The 17,664-nt window shown below is 40.3% G+C and overlaps 1 protein-coding gene across 7 annotated transcripts in view; it reads left to right on the top strand.

Annotated features, from left to right (window-relative positions):
* tmem201 (transmembrane protein 201) overlaps positions 1–17,664 on the top strand; it is a 107,867-nt gene that overhangs the window by 425 nt on the left and 89,778 nt on the right. For all 7 annotated transcript variants that reach the window (XM_048615272.1, XM_048615270.1, XM_048615271.1 and 4 more), the window contains exon 2: positions 17,345–17,465. In XM_048615272.1, the coding sequence (XP_048471229.1) occupies positions 17,345–17,465 (121 nt within the window). The remainder of the gene's footprint in view (positions 1–17,344; positions 17,466–17,664) is intronic.

Raw genomic sequence — 17,664 nt, 5'->3', positions numbered from 1 at the left:
CCCTCCTTCTTCCCCACCACTACCCAAGTGCACTCCCTGATGCCCCCATTCCCCACACCCCTCAACTGACCTGACCATCCCCCTCCTACGTCCAGGCCCGCCTACATGTCGAATCCCTTCCGCCACCTGCCAGGCCTGCTCATTGCCACATCTCACCCCAACCCCTCTCCTATGCCCTTCTCCATACCCGCCCTCCTAAACCCCTCCTCACTCCTTCCTTACTCCCTGCCCCCCTACAGTCTCCACTCCCTCTTCCCAATGTTGGATAACAGCAATCATAATGTAAACCATTGTACTTGTATCTGATAGAGTAATGTGGGAGATCTTCATTGCATGTGTTGCAATCATTTCCCTCCTCTCTTCCTCTTTCCTTCCTCCCTGGCTGGGAATTGGAAACGTGGTTGCTGTAGCTGGGGACTGATCTGTGCCATGGAAGTGTACTAGCCCTGGTTGGCTTGCTTTTTCATTCTTCCTAAGTCGACTGCCCCGTGTGGATATTTTGTCTTGAAAGAAACTAATTTGACTGGAGTTTATCTTGGGGTCACGCGCACATTCTCGCGCTTCTCTGCTGAATGTGTGTCAAACCATTGGTCAGTTTTTAACTGCATGTCAGGTTTTAGGTCAGTTGTGGGTGTGTTTTTTTTCTCAGAATTGATACTTGCATCAGTCTGCATCAGTCAGGTCATAGCTGCTAAAAATCTGTCCAGCTAAGATCAGTCATGTGATGTTCGAGCACTTCAGAATTGAGCCTTCCTAGAGTTTTTACTCAGTGGCTGAATGCTTGTAAGTGATGACAGGCATTAAAAGAGCAGGATGACAGACTGTGGCAGATGGAGACAACGTATAAAAATAGACTGAACCAGGAGAAAAATTATAGAATAATGAGCAGTGAAATGTAAGGCATAAAAACGTTGCTCTACTGAAGTGTACTAAGTGTCACCTCTATTCTTCAGTGCTCTTCACATTCTGAATGAGGATGTATTGTAATCTATAAATTTACTTTTTAATTGTTGGATCTCTTAAGACCAAACCTGTAAATTATTTTGCCACATCTTTCCTCAAGATCCTTGTTGACTTGTTCTGCAGCATATTTCTGCAAGTATCACTTGCCCTCCAGTGCCTTGTCCATCTAGCAAATCTTTTTTTTGAGCGGCTAGTCAGAGAGCATTGGCAGGCTGTGAAATGATGGGTCAAATCTGGCATCTTCCCTTAGAGCCCACAGCCATGTGTTTGATTCTTAATTGCCCCCTGAAATGCTGCAACAGGACACTCGACTCAAGGACAATTGGGGATAGGTAATAAATGCTGGCCCAGCTAATGACACCACATCCCTTGACCAAACAAGAAAAGAAATTCCATTGAGCATGTTGAAGCCTTATTTCTGCAGAAGTAGAGGTTGTACAATTAACATTTCTGACCCCTGGTTCAGTAGGAACATTGTCTGTTTTCACTGAAAATATTATCAGCTGGCATTGCACCTTTCTAAATCTCAGGTGAGGGCGAGACTGGGCTCAAGTGGGACGGCCTTACAGTTGACTGGCCAGCTAACACTGTTCAAACCCCTACCTGAGTGATTGGCAACTATGTTGGCAGATACTGAATTCACTTTGGGGCCATAACCGAGTGAGAATTTGGTGCCATGCAGAGGGAAAGGATATGGTTCCTGTTGACAGCAGCAAAATAGCTTACTCCAGATTTTGCAGTTGGACATTTTAATAGAAGTGGAGTGTTAATGGTGGACTCTCCCATTAGGTCTATATTTTCTGATGTTTCAAAACACTACTGACATTTAAGGAAATGTGAGTTCTTTGTCACTGAAATTGGGGCACATGTCCAGGGATTGCATTCCTGTAAAGTGATAATTGGGTAAATTGGCCCTTCTGGTTTTATGAAGTTTGTAAGATTACTGTGATAACTAAGCTGCTCAAATGCCTTTAGTTTACAATTTTAAATTAATCATGCATTTACGTACCTATATTTTTTAATGTAGAAAAATATTCCAAGATGTTTCACAAAGCTAGTAAAAACTAACATCAGTAAGTTTTAAGGATGGAGGAGCTCATAGAGATGAGGGTGGGGATGAAGTCACAAGGTTTAATCCACTCGATGGTGCTATTCAGAATCAGTGAAGGTCGGTGTGTGTGGGGATAATGGGTGCATGGAGTCTGGTGTTAGTAAAGATGGAAGCAGCAGAATTTGGCATGAGCTAAAATTCATGGAGGGTAATGATTGGAAAATAACAAGGGAGGATTGGAATAGAAACAAAAGCCGAAATTGCTGGAAAAGCTCAGCAGGTCTTGCAGCATCTGTGAGAACAAAGCAGAGTTAACATTTCTAGTCCAGTGACCCTTCTTCAGAACTGGGGAACTTTAGAACTCTGTTTTTTTTTTGGGAGGAGTGGGCTAGTTGAGCCTGAGGAAGAATAGGACTTGGATGAAGGTGTCATTGGATTGGATAGAGTATTGGATTGGGTAGAGGGATTGGTGTCTAAGTGTGAATAGCTAGTATCGGCAAGGGTGTAGGCTTTCCCAATTCATCTGGACAACAGGTTAGACCTATTGGAGGAGTGGTCAGGATAGGTGATAATGTGTCAGTCACAGGGGATGTCATTTGTGATTTTGAAGTGAATTTTCATTTCTGTGGACTGGGCTGAAATAGAGATTTAAACATGCAAGTGATACATGTATACTTTAGAGGTGACAATGAATTTAGAACAAACTTCTGAAGCTCTTCATGCAGAATGACTTGCATGTAAGTAATAGTGAGAACCCTGGGTGGGTAGCATCCCCACAGAACCAGAAGTTCTGGGTTCAAGCCACGGGGCTTGTGCCCAGGGAAGTGTTAATGACGAGATTTGATGGGACTCTTTTTCACCACCTCTTTGCTCCCCCAAAGGGGGGGATTACTGTGTATGAAAATGCACTGAAAATTAATTTCAGATGGATGGAGAAAGTGGATGTCCTGGTCTGAAATTACAATATTTGCTGATCATGCATTAGATGTTAATTTCAATGACTGCACACTGAAACTAATCGTGGTGATACCAGAAAGAGTTACTTCTGTAGATCAGGTTAGAAAGTTGACTGAGGTATTGAAACTGCCACGGGGAGATTTTGTATTTTACCATGCATTACTTAACACCATTTGAGGTATTTGTATACTCACCATAGCCTGTGAACTTTTCCTTGCTGTGATCATGTTTCATTATTTGGAAATAATTGTTCCCATCTGTGTGTTTTGTGTTGTTGAGATCTGTGCTGCTCTGCAGAGGATTAGTTGAATTACTGCAGTATGATCAGTAGATAATTAATGTTGCTGGGTTCCTGAGTGGGCGCTACTATCTCGATGTGCTCAGAGATTAATCACCAAGTTCATAAAATCTCATAAACCAAGTCATGTAACAACAGCCATTGGAGCCCTGGGTTGAATTTCAGACAGGAATTTTGATGGAATACTTATTGATATAAATTGACTTGACTGGATTTTTTTGATAGTTGTTGGGTGTTTTATGCTAGGATCTGGCTTGTCTTGAATCTATTTAGCAAGGACCACTTCACCAAGGTCGTTCAAAGCCTGCCATTGAAAGTTGAGGTTCATCAGAAGGAACTTCTTGGCGATTTCTTAGTTTCATTGATCCAAACGATATCTGCCAGTAGATCTTTCTCAGAAAGGTTGCTGTATGTGGGGATTTTGTTTTCAAGTGCATTATTTCTAAGGGAGAAAATATGCAGTGGTCCAGTGCAGTTCATGTGTCAGAAATGGGTGTATCCTGATCAGGGGAGGCTTGGACACAATTCCTGAGTTAGTCTTTGAAACTGATGGAAGGTACACACAACTTGACAGACAGTGTTTGCCTATTCTGCGTTGTGCTGAGAAGGTTGATGTCTCTTCCATTTCATGGAAGTTTGGGGGGGAACGGTAGTGGCTTGATTTGAAGGGCATATTGGGGTTGTGTGGAGTCTGTGGGTGGGCTCTCTGGAGTCTAGGTCAGTCTGGTTGAGGCTTTTCTTTCCTAATGGATAGGGATGAACAAGTTAAGTTTCTATGACTTTTTAAAATTTTTATTTGGTGCCAAAATCATTAAATTTAGTTCAACAACACCACAGTTGGTTTTGAGTTTAAGTTCTGAATTGCTATTTCAGTACTTATTGTGCTTTCATTGAATTAGTTGTTCAATATTTGGGCATTGCTAGCAAGCTCATTAATAATTGTCATTGAGATTGCGATGGGTCATGTAGTCTGTATGACGAAGTTCTCCCATGGTCTAATACTGCTATTTCATGAGACCACATGATTACAGTATCTGCTGATCTATTAGCAGTATTATTTACTAGCAAAGTTGTGATATCCATTGGGATGCTGGAAATTTTTAATCTGATTGCAAATTGAACTTAAAATACTTCTGCTGTTTATTGATACAGCCTAGTTACTCAAAGGAAAATAAGTGTTAAAGCGTCAGAGTGGGAGGTTATCAGGCTTATGCTGACATTTGTACAAGGTATGCTACAACCATTGTCTCATGGCACTTGGGCATGGGCAATAAAAGCTGGCCTAGCCAGCAATACCCAAATCCCATGAACAATTTAAAAAAAAATCATGTCAGTTTCTTGCGTTTTAAAAATTTAAAATCAAGTAGAACTGAGTGCTTTGCTCAAAAGAAGTAAACAATGGTTTGCATTTATGTAACAACTCTCTCGGCCGCAAAACACCCTAAACCCCATTAAATGATTGGAATGTTGTAGCTAATCTGTACACAGCAAAGTCCCACATGAAACAATGTCATAATGACTAAATTGGTATATAAATAGGAGAGATTTGGAGGGCTATGGGCCAAATGAAGGCAAGTGGGACTAGTTAAGTTTGGGGAAACTTGGTTGGCATGAACAATTTGAACCAAAGGGTCTGTTTCCATGTTGTATGACTCTCTAATAACAATGAAAACAACTAGATAATCTATTTTGAAGTCTATTCAGGGGATAAAATATCAACTCCTGACTTTTTTTCTTTGAAAAAATAGCGCTGTGGGATGTTTTACATCTACCTGAGAGTCAGCTTCAGTTTAAGGTCTCATTTGAAGTATATACTGCTGGTAGTTGCAGCACTCCCTCAAAATTGTACTGGACTGGCATCCTTGATTATTGTCATCCTTGATTATTGTCCTCCAGTAATAGCTCAGACTTGGACACACACTGACTCTGTGACCCAGTGTTCCTACTGAGCTGTGGCTGACTTCTACGTCAGCATTGAATTTATTAACTTGTTAACAACCACAATACTAGAGTGATCTATACTTCCATTTCTTGGACATTTTTTAATGTAGTCTCAACAAAGTTACCTAAAAAGCCATACGGTCTACCTGACTCTCAATGGAGCATGTGATACTAACCTCCTTAAATACTTCCCTTTCTAGCACTGTTTACTACTTAGACATATGCCTGTGATTGTGGTGAGGTATATGTGGTTACTATATGCCTATTATCAATGCATTTTTAAATACTGGGTCAGTTGGGAGCCCCACTGTGCAAATAACCTTTATTGTGGTGTTTTCAAGGATCAAGCCAGTTGTCAAGACCCATCTGATGTTAATGTGGCTCAAGTGGCTGTTGTTGAAGTTTTTGTTTCATCCTTAAATCTGTCAAAAGTCATTTGATAATCTTTGTGGACTGAAGGTGTGTTTAAACTGCATATGTTGTTGCAGTGAAATAGTTTTTTTTCTCTTTCCGGGGTACTGATTTTTCTGTTTCAAACTTACCATTGGATTCCAGTTTGGCTCACCACAGAATGAAGTAATCTAGAATTTCCTGAGTTAAATTTGACTCTGTTGGATGTGATAGACCAACCGCGCCCCCCGCCCCCTTCAAATATATCAAGGAGATAGACTAGACCCTAACATTTATTTAAAGGCAAGTGTAAGGTGCTGTGTTCCAGATGTTTGGTCACTACTCAGCTTTAAGCAAAGCACAATTTGTTCTTGCCACCAGGAAAAATATAAACAGAAGAAAGAAGAATTGGTATAACTTTAACTCTATTGGAAAACTTAACAGAATAATAGATTATTTAACTACTATACAGCAACTGTTCCAATGTGGTAACAACCTATAAACACCCTAGGCAAAGGCAAATTCAGAAAAATAAGATTGTCTCGGATGTAATGTTTCTACAGGCCAGGAAGAAGCAACATCAAGAGAAAATTCTGGCAGAGAGAGAGCTGAAGCGTTTTGCTGTAACAGGGAGAGATTTATGGCAGCTTCAAAGTCCTGACAACTACTGAAAGCTAAACTAAAATGCTGGTTCTGTGGGGGCCTGACTCCACCCATTCATGCTGCTTCTATTGTTCCACTTAAAAAAACACTGAAAGGCCTCGCACGTTGTTTATGTTATTGGCTTGGAGAGACAGCTCGGAACCTATGGTTCAAGATCTCCCTTCCGAAACAAAACTAGGATAGTATGCAGCTCTTAAAAGCTGTAGTATCGTCACGTGGAGATTTTAATCTGCAGTATGAGAAGTGTGATAGTTCGAGTGTTTATTTTAGGCTCCTACATAGAATTTGTGTATTGTCCAATTTCTCAAGTTTTAAAAAAGGGGTTGCCATAATCTTGTCATTTGATCCCTTGTGAAATGTTAAATATTGAACATAGTTACAGTTTGTTTCCTGGTTGTAGCATTTTAAGGGACACTTTGTACTAGGACAGGGTAAGAGTAGAAAGATGTTCTGTTGTTCTTCTCAGCATGGGGAAGAGCATGTGAGGAAGTGGGGATCCTTGAATGCCAGCTGGCTGTCTGCTTCATTGGGTAAAGAACAGTTAGAGAGTGAAATTACAAGGTGTCCTTTTCCTCCCTTTCAAAATCTGACCATTTAGAAATACAATTCTTTTAATTAACTTCCTTTTTATTTGCTTAACTTGCTACATAACACATCTTAGGAGCATTGTGTCTCCAATATATTAGCCAGAGAATTTGTTCAGGATTGTGTTGTGAAGGAACCAATTAGCTCGAGTGTGAGGAAGCTGGTGATTTTTTTCCCATGAGGACAAGCCTCTGAATAGATGTCTTGGGGAGGTGGGTGGGGTCTTGAAGTTGAGAGCATGTAGGGCAGCCATTATTTCTTTCACATTACTGAGGTGTGGGAGGGTGGATATGCCTTCCCCGAGTCACGTCCTGATGAGTCCATGATACTGTCGTTCTTGTGTGGGAGTGCACAGTACATTTTCCTGTTAAATGGATGATGTAGCCTCGACATTAAGATTAGTCACATGGTCCAAAATGTGAGTAGAATAAAGACTATGTTCACTTTGTTTTAGCAGAGGTGTTGAACAGTCATCTTGAACAGTTTAAATTCCAAATCGTATTAACCATTCCTGATTAAAATGATTCTTTTGAAATTTGGGAGAGGGAATGGGGGGAGAGAGAGAATTATTTCTTCTATATGTGGGATGAATGAGCCCTGCTTATGTCTGTGGGATTTGGGTTTGCTCTCTGCTGAGATGAAAATCTAAACTTAGTTTTTATATCCAAACACTGCCTAATGCTGGCATGAGTTACAATAAAAATTGTAAAATGCAAAACTGGGATTAAAATTTAGTGCTGAGTTGAATCATTGTGGTTGTCCCAGCAGTTGTTAAGTTTCATTGACAGGATTTCCATTATTATGGTGTATTGTACATTTTCATCATGTCTTGCATGTTATACAGTCAATGTAGTACGTTTTGGGATGCCATCACCATTCTGTGGGCAAATGTCCCATTTGCACAGCTCTCTTTAAAACAGCAATTGAGATTTGTGACTAGCTGAAGAATGAATGTTGTTCAGGGCATCCAGAGAAAATATCTTTCCAGAAAGAGTTAAATTGCTTTAAACAGTTTACTAATTGCTCGTGGAATGTTGGCCCTTCCTTCAAGGGGATTAGATTATAAGAGTAGGGAAGATTTGCTGCAACTGTATAAGATGTTGGTGGGACCACATCATTGAGTTCTGTGAGCAGTTTTGGTGCCCATATTTAAGGAAAGATATAATTTCATTGGAGGCCGTTCAGAAAGCATTCACTAGGATGGTCCCTGGGTATGGAAGTATTGCCTTATAAGCAATGGATAAACAAGTTGGAACTCTGCTCATTGATGTTTAGAAGAATGAAATGTGATCTCATTGAAACATATAGGATTCTTAAAGGCCTTGACAGGGTAAATGTTGAGAGATGCTCGCCCTCGTGGCAGAGTCGAGGACCAAAGAGCATCATCTCAGTGTAAAGGCGTACTAATTTAAGATTGAGATGAGGAGCTTCTCAGAGTTGAGTCTTTGAAACTCCTTGCCGCAGAGAGCTGTCTGGGCAGAATCCTTGTGTATATTTAAGGCTGAGATAGATTCTTGACCGTAGGGGAATCAAGAATTACAGGGAAAAGGCAGGAAAGTTGATATGGGCAATGTCAGATTAGCTGTGATCCTATTAAACAGCAGAGCAGACTCGAGAGGCTGAATGACTTACTCCTGTTTCAATTTCTTATGGTCTTCCCTGTCACGTTAGCAGTGTACATGAGATTTACAGCCACACTTTCGTGGAATATTCAAATTTGATGAAATTCCTCCTGCTTCTCAATTTAAATATTATTCCTTCCTCTTCGTCAGGCGTTTTCTTTCTGCTAGCCTCCTTCTGCAAGCTTTGTGGTTTTTAAATCTAGCATTTTTCCCAATTAGATACCCTGAACTGTAGGTTGTAAGGCAGACTCAACAGTCATGACTCAGATCCTCCTGACTCAGACTCATGACTCAGATTCTCAGACTCAGAACAATCGTGACTGTAATTGAAGTGTTGTGACCAGCAAGGTTACAGACCAGGTATTAGAATGGCCAGCTAGTTTCTTGTTTCTTTTTCAGCCTGTTGAATGGTGTATCTATATGCTTTGTTTTTCTATGATACGGTTGAAAGGAATAAGAAGCAACGTTGCTTTTAATGCTTTTTAGGTCCTGAGTTCTTCCGTTCCTCTGTAAAGCTTTCCTTCTGCCCTTGTAAGGTGCATCTACTACTTTGATCAAGCATTTAGCCTTCTGCCTATATCTGTTAATGTGTTGCTGTTTGAAATTTGAAACCTTTTGGAAGTTTTATTGCACGTGAAGGTACTATAGAAATGCGAGCTGTTGTTTCCCGACAATTCCAGGTTTTTTCCTTATTAGGTTCTGGCTATGAGCCTATCATGTCTGTGACAGGAGTGAGGGGATATGATCTATGCAAACATCTGCCAACCTCACTGGAGCCAATTGTACATGAGGACGACTTTAGGTGACTTATTTCACCAAAGAAAAGAATAGTTCGTAAGTACAGAAAATATTTGTATGTCAGCTCTTGAAAATTAGACCCCATGTAGGGGATCACTTCTGTAAGTACGCACATTTGTAAGTCGGATATTCATAAATCGGGGAACCCCTGGATTGTAAGTCAATTGAGATTCTTTGTCTCCAGCATTTGCCCTCACTTTTTCTTTTAAATCTGAGGTTTTAGAGATCCAATGAGCTATATGCTTCTGAACTACAATCTCAGAATCAGTCAGCTGTTGTTCAATAAGTAGTGCTGTCTCCTCTGAATCATAACCTCCAACCAACAACGTGCACAGGCTATCTTATTAGGCAACATGATATTGCAGTTTTTTGAGCCTGCTGTGTGCAATTATGCTGTTTCCAACATTGTAATAGTGGCTACACCTTGGAAGTACTTGCTTGCCTATAAACAACTTTGAAATGCTCTGTAGTTGTGAAAGAAGCTTTATAAATGAAGCCTTTTTTTATTCAAGGCCACAGTTTATAACTTTCAGTTAGGCCTAAGATGTTAGCCTGCAGTTGTTGACTGCCTCCCAGCTTATTATAATATGAAAACTTGGTGTATAGTTTCTAAGCTGGCCATCTCAGCAGCTTGGGGGCTTCTCACCTTGAACGTGTTTCCCTGTTTGGAGAGTGCTCTGCATTTAGTCTGTGACGGCAGAGATTCACATGGCTGTCTCGTTGCTCCAAGTGTTGGGCTGATTCTGAATGCAGTTCAAGCCATCTATTTTGAAGTTTCCAGAATGGAGTGTAGATTTTATTCCTGTTGATGACTGTGGCAGCTACAGTTTCTAAAGTGCAGTGATAAGGAACTTGATGTATTGACAGTAACTCTGTACTTGCCATTAAGCAGAGTTCCTTCACTCTCAATGAGCCACAGTGCAAATACAGTTTTAATTCAGACTCTGCTCTGACCTGATATCTGACTGAAGAGCAGTGAGACCCATGCAGGAGATTGTCCTACTTGACTTTATTTCTGGACCTCGTTACCCGTTGATGTTGCACAGGTTTCACATTTCTATGAAACCCCTGGTGCGATGAAAATAAAACCTGCATCTGGAGTTAGGAGTTGGCCTGACACTGCTGCAAAGAGGAGTGAGAATCCCTGAAGGAGAGTTCTCTTACTCGTGTTCTAAATGTTAACTCTCAAGTCTATTCACTCATCCCTCCTGCTCATTAACATTAATTGGCTCTGCTGTATCACTCGTGTCTCTGCGACATCCTCTCAAGATCTCTTCATTCTTCCAATTCTGCCCTCTTGCAATTTCCTGATATTAATTACTTCGCCATTGGCAGCTCTATCGTCAGGGGTCTAGCTCTAAGTTCTTCCTAAACTCTGCTGTCTCTCTGTTACTCTCTCCATTTAGACTCTCTTTAAAACCTGCGTATTCGACTAAACTCTTCATCACCTGTCTGAAATTGCTTTATGTAGCTTAGTGTCAAATTCTGTTTCATAATATTTCTATTAAGTCCTTGGGAGGCATTATACTGCATGAAAGATCCTATATTATTGGAAGTTCTTTGCGATTACGTGAATGTTAAAGCCAATAAGGCCCAGTGAATGTTTCAAATGGCAAAATGCAAATGGAGGGAAATTGCAAAAGAATTTAGAACCAATTTATGCGCAACCGGGTCCTACAAACAACAGCTGGTTAAGTGATTAACCAATTTATTTGGAAGTATTGTTTGAGAGAGAACAGTTGACCAGAACACAATGGAAGGATTCCCTTGCTCCTCCTTGAATTGTAATTATATCTTTTAATATACAGACAAGACCAAGGCTTTAAGACCTCTTGCATTACAGCACAGTTATGCCAGCCTGGATTCTGCACTCAAGTTCCTGGTGTGGTTAATTTTTCTGAGTGGCATGATGTGCCACTAGGCCAAGTTGGTGACTAATCATGCGTGGTCTTGTGTGTGAAAGAACATTAAAATATAGGGTCAAATGAAGCATTGAAACTGCGTGAAAATTTAATCAAGGTACACTTACAATGATTATGTCAAGAAGGACTGTTTACAGAGGTCAAATTTAGGCAGACATTCAGTCCTCAAAATGCAGTTTTTATGGTACTGGAGGTGGGAGTAGGGGAGAGTAAGTATTCAGTACAATGGGGAGGATGCCCATCGTGCCCTGTGTTAAATTTTGTTTTGATTTAACCTCTTGAGTATATTCATTATCCTAAAGTAAGGATGCAAGCAGTATAACCAGCCAACATTCATGCTAAAAGGGAACAGAATTTAGTAGCATCTGCGTAGGATCCACAGTTGGACTTTGCAGTTAATAAGGAGGTGGATCAATTTACACCTGCCCCAGGAGATCATCAGCACAGAGGTGTCTGGTGAATTGCAGGCATCACTTATCCCTTGTGCTTTTCTTAATAACAGAAGCTATCAGTTTTTTTTCAAATTGAAATTTAAGTGGTATTGGATATATATTTTTTAAATTGTATCCTTGCTGTTTTGCCTGTTGCTGCTATTTCATAGGTAGGTTTTTGTAAGAGTTTAATTTACCTTGTAGCTTTCTTTTAAAAGAATTTCACTTGTGCAGAAAGGGAAAAAAATGACAATTTCCTTTATTTTTGAAAGCTGATGTGGGTCCAAACCAACACTTTTTTTAGTTTGGGGGAGATCGTAGGAACTGCTGATGCTGGAGAATCTGAGATAACAAGTTGTAGAGCTGGATGAACACAGCAGGCAAAGCAGCATCAGAGGAGCAGGAAGGCTGACGTTTTGGGTCGATTGACTGGCTTATGTTCTGAAGTAAATGAGCAACAATGCTCAATTTTTAAGTGTTTATCTGATCCATTCTTGACCGAGAAGAAAGGAACTGGCCCCAAAACCTTCCCTGTTATGTTTTCCAAAGTGACTGTGGCAGGGTAGGGTGACACCTGAGCAGTGGTTGGTGGTGGGAGATCCTTATCAATTGCACGATACTGCAATAGATCCTGTTGGTCTAGGTTTGTGTTAGAGATTAATAATAGTTCCCTTTACATTGTACCTTTCCTCTGACCAATGATGGGAACTTGCATGTGTTTGAGGATGCGAGTTTGTTCTGCAGCCTGTTTGCCACTTTCCCCAATTATAGCCCTATGTTAGAATAGCTCACTACTGCTGTTAATAGTAGCCACTTGTATCCATGTTCTAGAGGGTACCCTTTACAGTTACTTCAGCAAAGAATCAGTGAAAAACAGGGACCAGCTATTTAGTGCAAGCCCAAATGTGTTCTATTTGTGTGCTTATAACTGTGGACACAATCAATATTGAGGCCATCTGGTTTTGATTCATGCATTTCGAGACATGGCAGATAGCAACTGAATTAGGCCTTTCAGACACCTGTTTTGAGATGCATTTGAGAGGATAAATCGAGAGTCTGTTGTTTACCATGACACCAACAAATCAGGCTTCTGCTTATTTTGAACCAGGACGCTTTCGCGAGTTAAGCAGGCATGATACTACTACATTACAGGGGCACACCAGCTGTACTCTTACAAATGATGACCATCTGTGCAGTACAAATCTGCTGATATTCAGAACCAGGGAAGAGAGAAAGTTAACAGAATTTCACACTGCAATTAATTGGAATTATTTTTCTTTTCACCACATTAGCAAATACTTTATTATGTATGACTTCTGTCATTAATGTAGGCGCTGTGGTGGGGATGACTTATAAAACTTTTCACTGCATTTTTCGTGTGAAAGTACAAATTTCTATTCTACCTATACATGATCTAACAATCTGGAGGTTGCAGTAGTTGAATTATTGAAGAAATACATCACACTTAGAAGGACTGGTTTAGTGCTTGTTTGGCTGGATGGCTGGTTTACAATACAGAACGATGCCAGCAAACGGGTTCAGTTCCTGCACCAGCTGAGGTTATCATGGGTGACTCTTTCTCAACCTCTCACCTCACCTGAGGTGTAATGACCCTCAGGCTAAACTCACCATCATTCATCTCCGTCTAATAAGACAACAACCCTATGGTCCAATAGGACAATGGCAACGTTTTCTAAGTACCACATCGGAGTAAGTAATGATCATCTAAAGGTATTTCACGTGCTGCAGAAACATGGTGCTGCAGCTGAACTTTATGACTTTTCTCTTTCACTTTTTAAAATGCATTCATAGGATGAGGGCATTGCAGGCTAGGCCAGCATTTATTTTGCCCATCACTAATTGCCAAGGGAGCAGTTAATTATCAAGCATGTTGCTGTGAGTCTGGAGTCACGTAGGTCAGACCAGGTAAAGATGGCAGTTTCCTTCCCTAAAGGACATTAGTGAACCAGATGGGTTTTTATGACATCGACAATAGATTCATTTTCATCATTAAACTCTTATTTCCAGATTAATATTGAATAAAAATGCCACCATCTGCCATATTGGGATTCAAACTCGAGTCCACTGATAATACCACTAGACTGTTGCCTCCCCTTTTATGGCTGCTGTCCCCTTCTGGATCAAAAAGCCAATGTGTTTTGTTTGGCTCATTCAACTATGCAACTGCTGTGTTAATACTTTTTACTTTTCCTTCTCTTTCTGCCCATCCTGCTTGAAGCAGGATGTATTTCTGATCACAGTTGTCATTGCACATAGTAGCCTTTTGTTAAATCCTATGCCTGGCGACCACTGATTCTGCTGTGTGGGTGAGTGCTGGCCAACTGCTTGCAATCCCCACTGTCCATTGTTATTGCCTGATAAATGTGATGTTATTTTGGTGTCAGTAACTCCACCCACTAAATTGGATACGGCATTGCATTTTGTTTTGTAGCATTCTTGTGAATAAAAACCTTTTTAATGATTGGGGGGGGAAAAAGCAAATAACCATTTTCAATCTGTATTATATTGTATAAGGGGAACCACATCCATACATCTGTAGGTGCAAAAACGTTCTAATTGCTTTTTGGTAATTGATGTGAAAAATGTGTAGGACATTAGAATTGAGCAGTAATGATAAACTTGTATCAAACCTTAGTTAGACCGTAGTTGGAGTACTGTGCATAGTTCTAATTGCCATACTATAAACAGTGCTTATCCAGACTCACTGCTTAAATAACACTTGATTTTGATGGTTCTCTCAGAGACTATACTGGTGTATCTTGCAATGATTAATTCATCACAAACTTGACGCGTCTAATGAGGATGAGATTTCTTTTGCAGAGTGTAGCTAAAGTCAGACTATTCATTATCACTCCTTGGCATTTGCATGTTTGCCCTATTCTATTTACTTTCCTTCAAAAAAACTTAACAATCTCTCCTAGAAATCAGTTGTACCATCCAATTTCAAAAAAATTGGTACAAATAGATTGAGTTGTGCAAGCAAGTAGTGGATGTCCTCTAATGTTGCACTGAGTAAATTGGTCAATAATTATGGTGCTTTCTTATATTTGGAAATTATAGATTTCTGTGGAAATTGATTCAGTTGTCTGGATTGGAATGTACGACTTGCTTGCCGGAGATTAATAATTTGTGAAACCAAATGTTTGTGAGCTGCTTATCTAGTAATCTGTATAAAATTCTCCTTCCTTTAATAGCTGTGGGCAAGCAGGCCTTGTGAACAGATCCAAAGCATTCAATCAACTTGGTTTCTTTTAATATGATTCCCAGAATCTTTATTTTAGTCAAACCCCATGAACTATTATTTTGCCTGTGGTTGCACCACTTGCCTTAATTTGATTTTGTTTTTGGCCATTAGAAGGAGTTGTAGTCTGTTGTGTGCAATTTGGAATTATTTCATTATTCACATTATTGAATTAGCTTCAGTTCTGTTTCTTGCCTTCTGTCTCATTGTCTGTTGTAAGTGTACAACAGCTGCAGCACAGGGACTGAGAGTGTTCTCTAGGCAGCAGCAGTTCTCTGGCACTGGTGCCAATCTGTTGTCACAAGAAGCACTATTAATTGCACTCACATGGATTTTTTTCCACATGCGCACATCTTTTTGAGGTTGTCAACACGCTCGCTGAGCCAGTGTGGTTGGTTGCAAACGTTTCGTCACCCTACTAGGTAACATCGTCAGTGCACCTCCGGTGAAGCGTCGTTGTTCTGTCCTGCTTGTTATTTATATGCCTCAGTTTGCTGGAGTGGTTGGTATTACTTCCTGTTCTGTTTCTCATTGTTTTGTACACAGGGTCTAATTCAGTGTCTTTGTTGATGGAGTTCCAGTTGGAATACCAGGCCTCCAGGAATTCCCTGGTATGTCTCTGTTTGGCTTGCGCGATCATGGATGCGTTGTCCCCGTTGAATTTGTGTCCCTCTTTGTCGAAGCAGAATAGGAGCTACTATACAGAGTCTTCAAAAGGAATGGATACCCAAAAAGTACAATTCGACATTATCTCAACAGGAACACCCAACCCGACCAGATTCACTAATCACCCAACCGTACATCAAGGACGTTTCAGAGATGACCGCAAGACTACTCAGACCCCTAGGTATCAGAGTAACCCACAAACCAGCAACCACCCTGTGACAGCTACTGACGAACGTAAAGGACCCATACCCAAAACCAGCAAAACAGGTGTAATATACAAAATACCATGCAAGGACTGTGAGAAACACTACATTGGCCAAACCGGAAGAAAACTGACAACACGGATACACAAACACCAACTGGCCACCAAGAGACACGACCGGTTCTCACTTGTCTCACTGCACACAGACAACGAGGGACACTAAGTCGACTGGGTCAACACATCCATAATTGCACAAGCCAAACAGAGACACGCCAAGGAATTCCTGGAGGCCTGGTATTCCAACCGGAACTCCATCAACAAACATATTGAACTGGACCCAATGTACAAACCACTGAGAAACAACACCGGAAGTAATACCAACTACCCCAGCAAACGGAGGCATATGAATAACAAGCGGGTCAGAACACTGACGCTTCACCGGAGGTGCACTGATGATGTTACCTAGCAGGGTGATGAAACGTTTGCAACCAAACCCACCAGCACGACGAGCAAGTCTACAAATCTTCTCAAACTTTAAACACATCTTTTTGATCCTACAGTCGTGAATGAGGGCTTTCAAAAATTGTTATTTCTTGGTAGTTCAGAAATTCAAGTGTGCTTGTTTTTAAAATTGTTTCTTTTGATGTCCATAGGGTTTATTAAGTTCTTGTGTATCAGCAAACCCACATATGATTTCATGAATGTTGGGTATTGTAATAGGTTTTGAGTGATTTCATTTGTTGTACATTGAGACAATCTTTTGCGTTGCTGCGATTATGATAGGTATGGTAATAAAACATTATCTTTTTGAGCTATCCAGTGTAGAATGAGGTCTCCTTATAGACTTCCTTAATTTCATTTAAATATTTGGAATGAATATGAATACTGCTTTATGAGCCAATGAGTTAAAGCTGGAATGAGATTTTAATAGGTTGAGTCTATTTTACAGCAAAGAAAGTTTGTTTAAATTGAATGTCTAAGCACTTACAAGTGAGGCTCTTGCAGAATCTCCTGATAAAAACAGATTTACTTCTCCAGCAAAATATAGTGAGTAATTATGTAACACAAATTAGTGCCTCCATCCCACTCACTGAGAGCTGTGATCCAGGTGTGAATGACAGGAATTTTTGGGATGATGGTATGCAGCTGGGCATTTTTTTTTCCCCACTTTGTCAACTTTTCCTTGTGCTAAACCTGTCAATGCTCTGTCAACATTCACCTATTATGCAAGGAGTATTTTACTATAGATGCTAAATATTAAACGAGAAACAAGGATATGAAAGATGCACAAAAAGATTCACAAAATAGCTTAAGTTACCAGAAAAGGGTATAACATTTTGAAAAAGGTTATGTTTATATTTGTTTGTTTGCTTGCTTGAATGACCACCTTTTCAGTCATAATTTGTGTGATGGAACATAAATTTAAACGAAGTCCAGTTAGAATTGTCTGTCTTTTATCAGTGCTTTTATTACTTGGTGTTAGCAGCCAACTTCTGGAAGAACAGTTTCACATTTCACAGTGTACCTTTCTGATTGTAGCTATTCAGTAATCAATTTTTTCAGCAATCACGTTTATGACTTTTCTTTCTGCAGGAAGAAGCCGACTCATGTGAAGGTGAATTGCTGGTTCTGCAGCCAGGATACAACCGTACCTTACGGGAACAGAAACTGCTGGGATTGTCCAAACTGTGAGCAGTACAATGGTTTTCAAGAGGTATGGGGATTTACAGCTCTTCAAGTTGCACTTCTCTCGATGCATGTGATGGCAAAGCAAGGTTTCCTTTTAACCCTTTCTTTTGCAGTGGTATCTGTTTTTCTGTGTGACAGCTCTTCCAATATCAGCGAGTAAATTGGCAAAAGTGTGTCTGGGAATACTTTGCTGTATGAAAAGCAAGTTGAATTCTTAGAAGGCC

Source organism: Rhincodon typus, chromosome 31 (genome assembly GCF_021869965.1).
Source record: "Rhincodon typus isolate 14 chromosome 31, sRhiTyp1.1, whole genome shotgun sequence".
Lineage (NCBI taxonomy): Eukaryota > Metazoa > Chordata > Chondrichthyes > Orectolobiformes > Rhincodontidae > Rhincodon > Rhincodon typus.
Note: the sequence above shows the minus strand (reverse complement) of the source record. Positions and strands in the feature narration are given on the sequence as shown.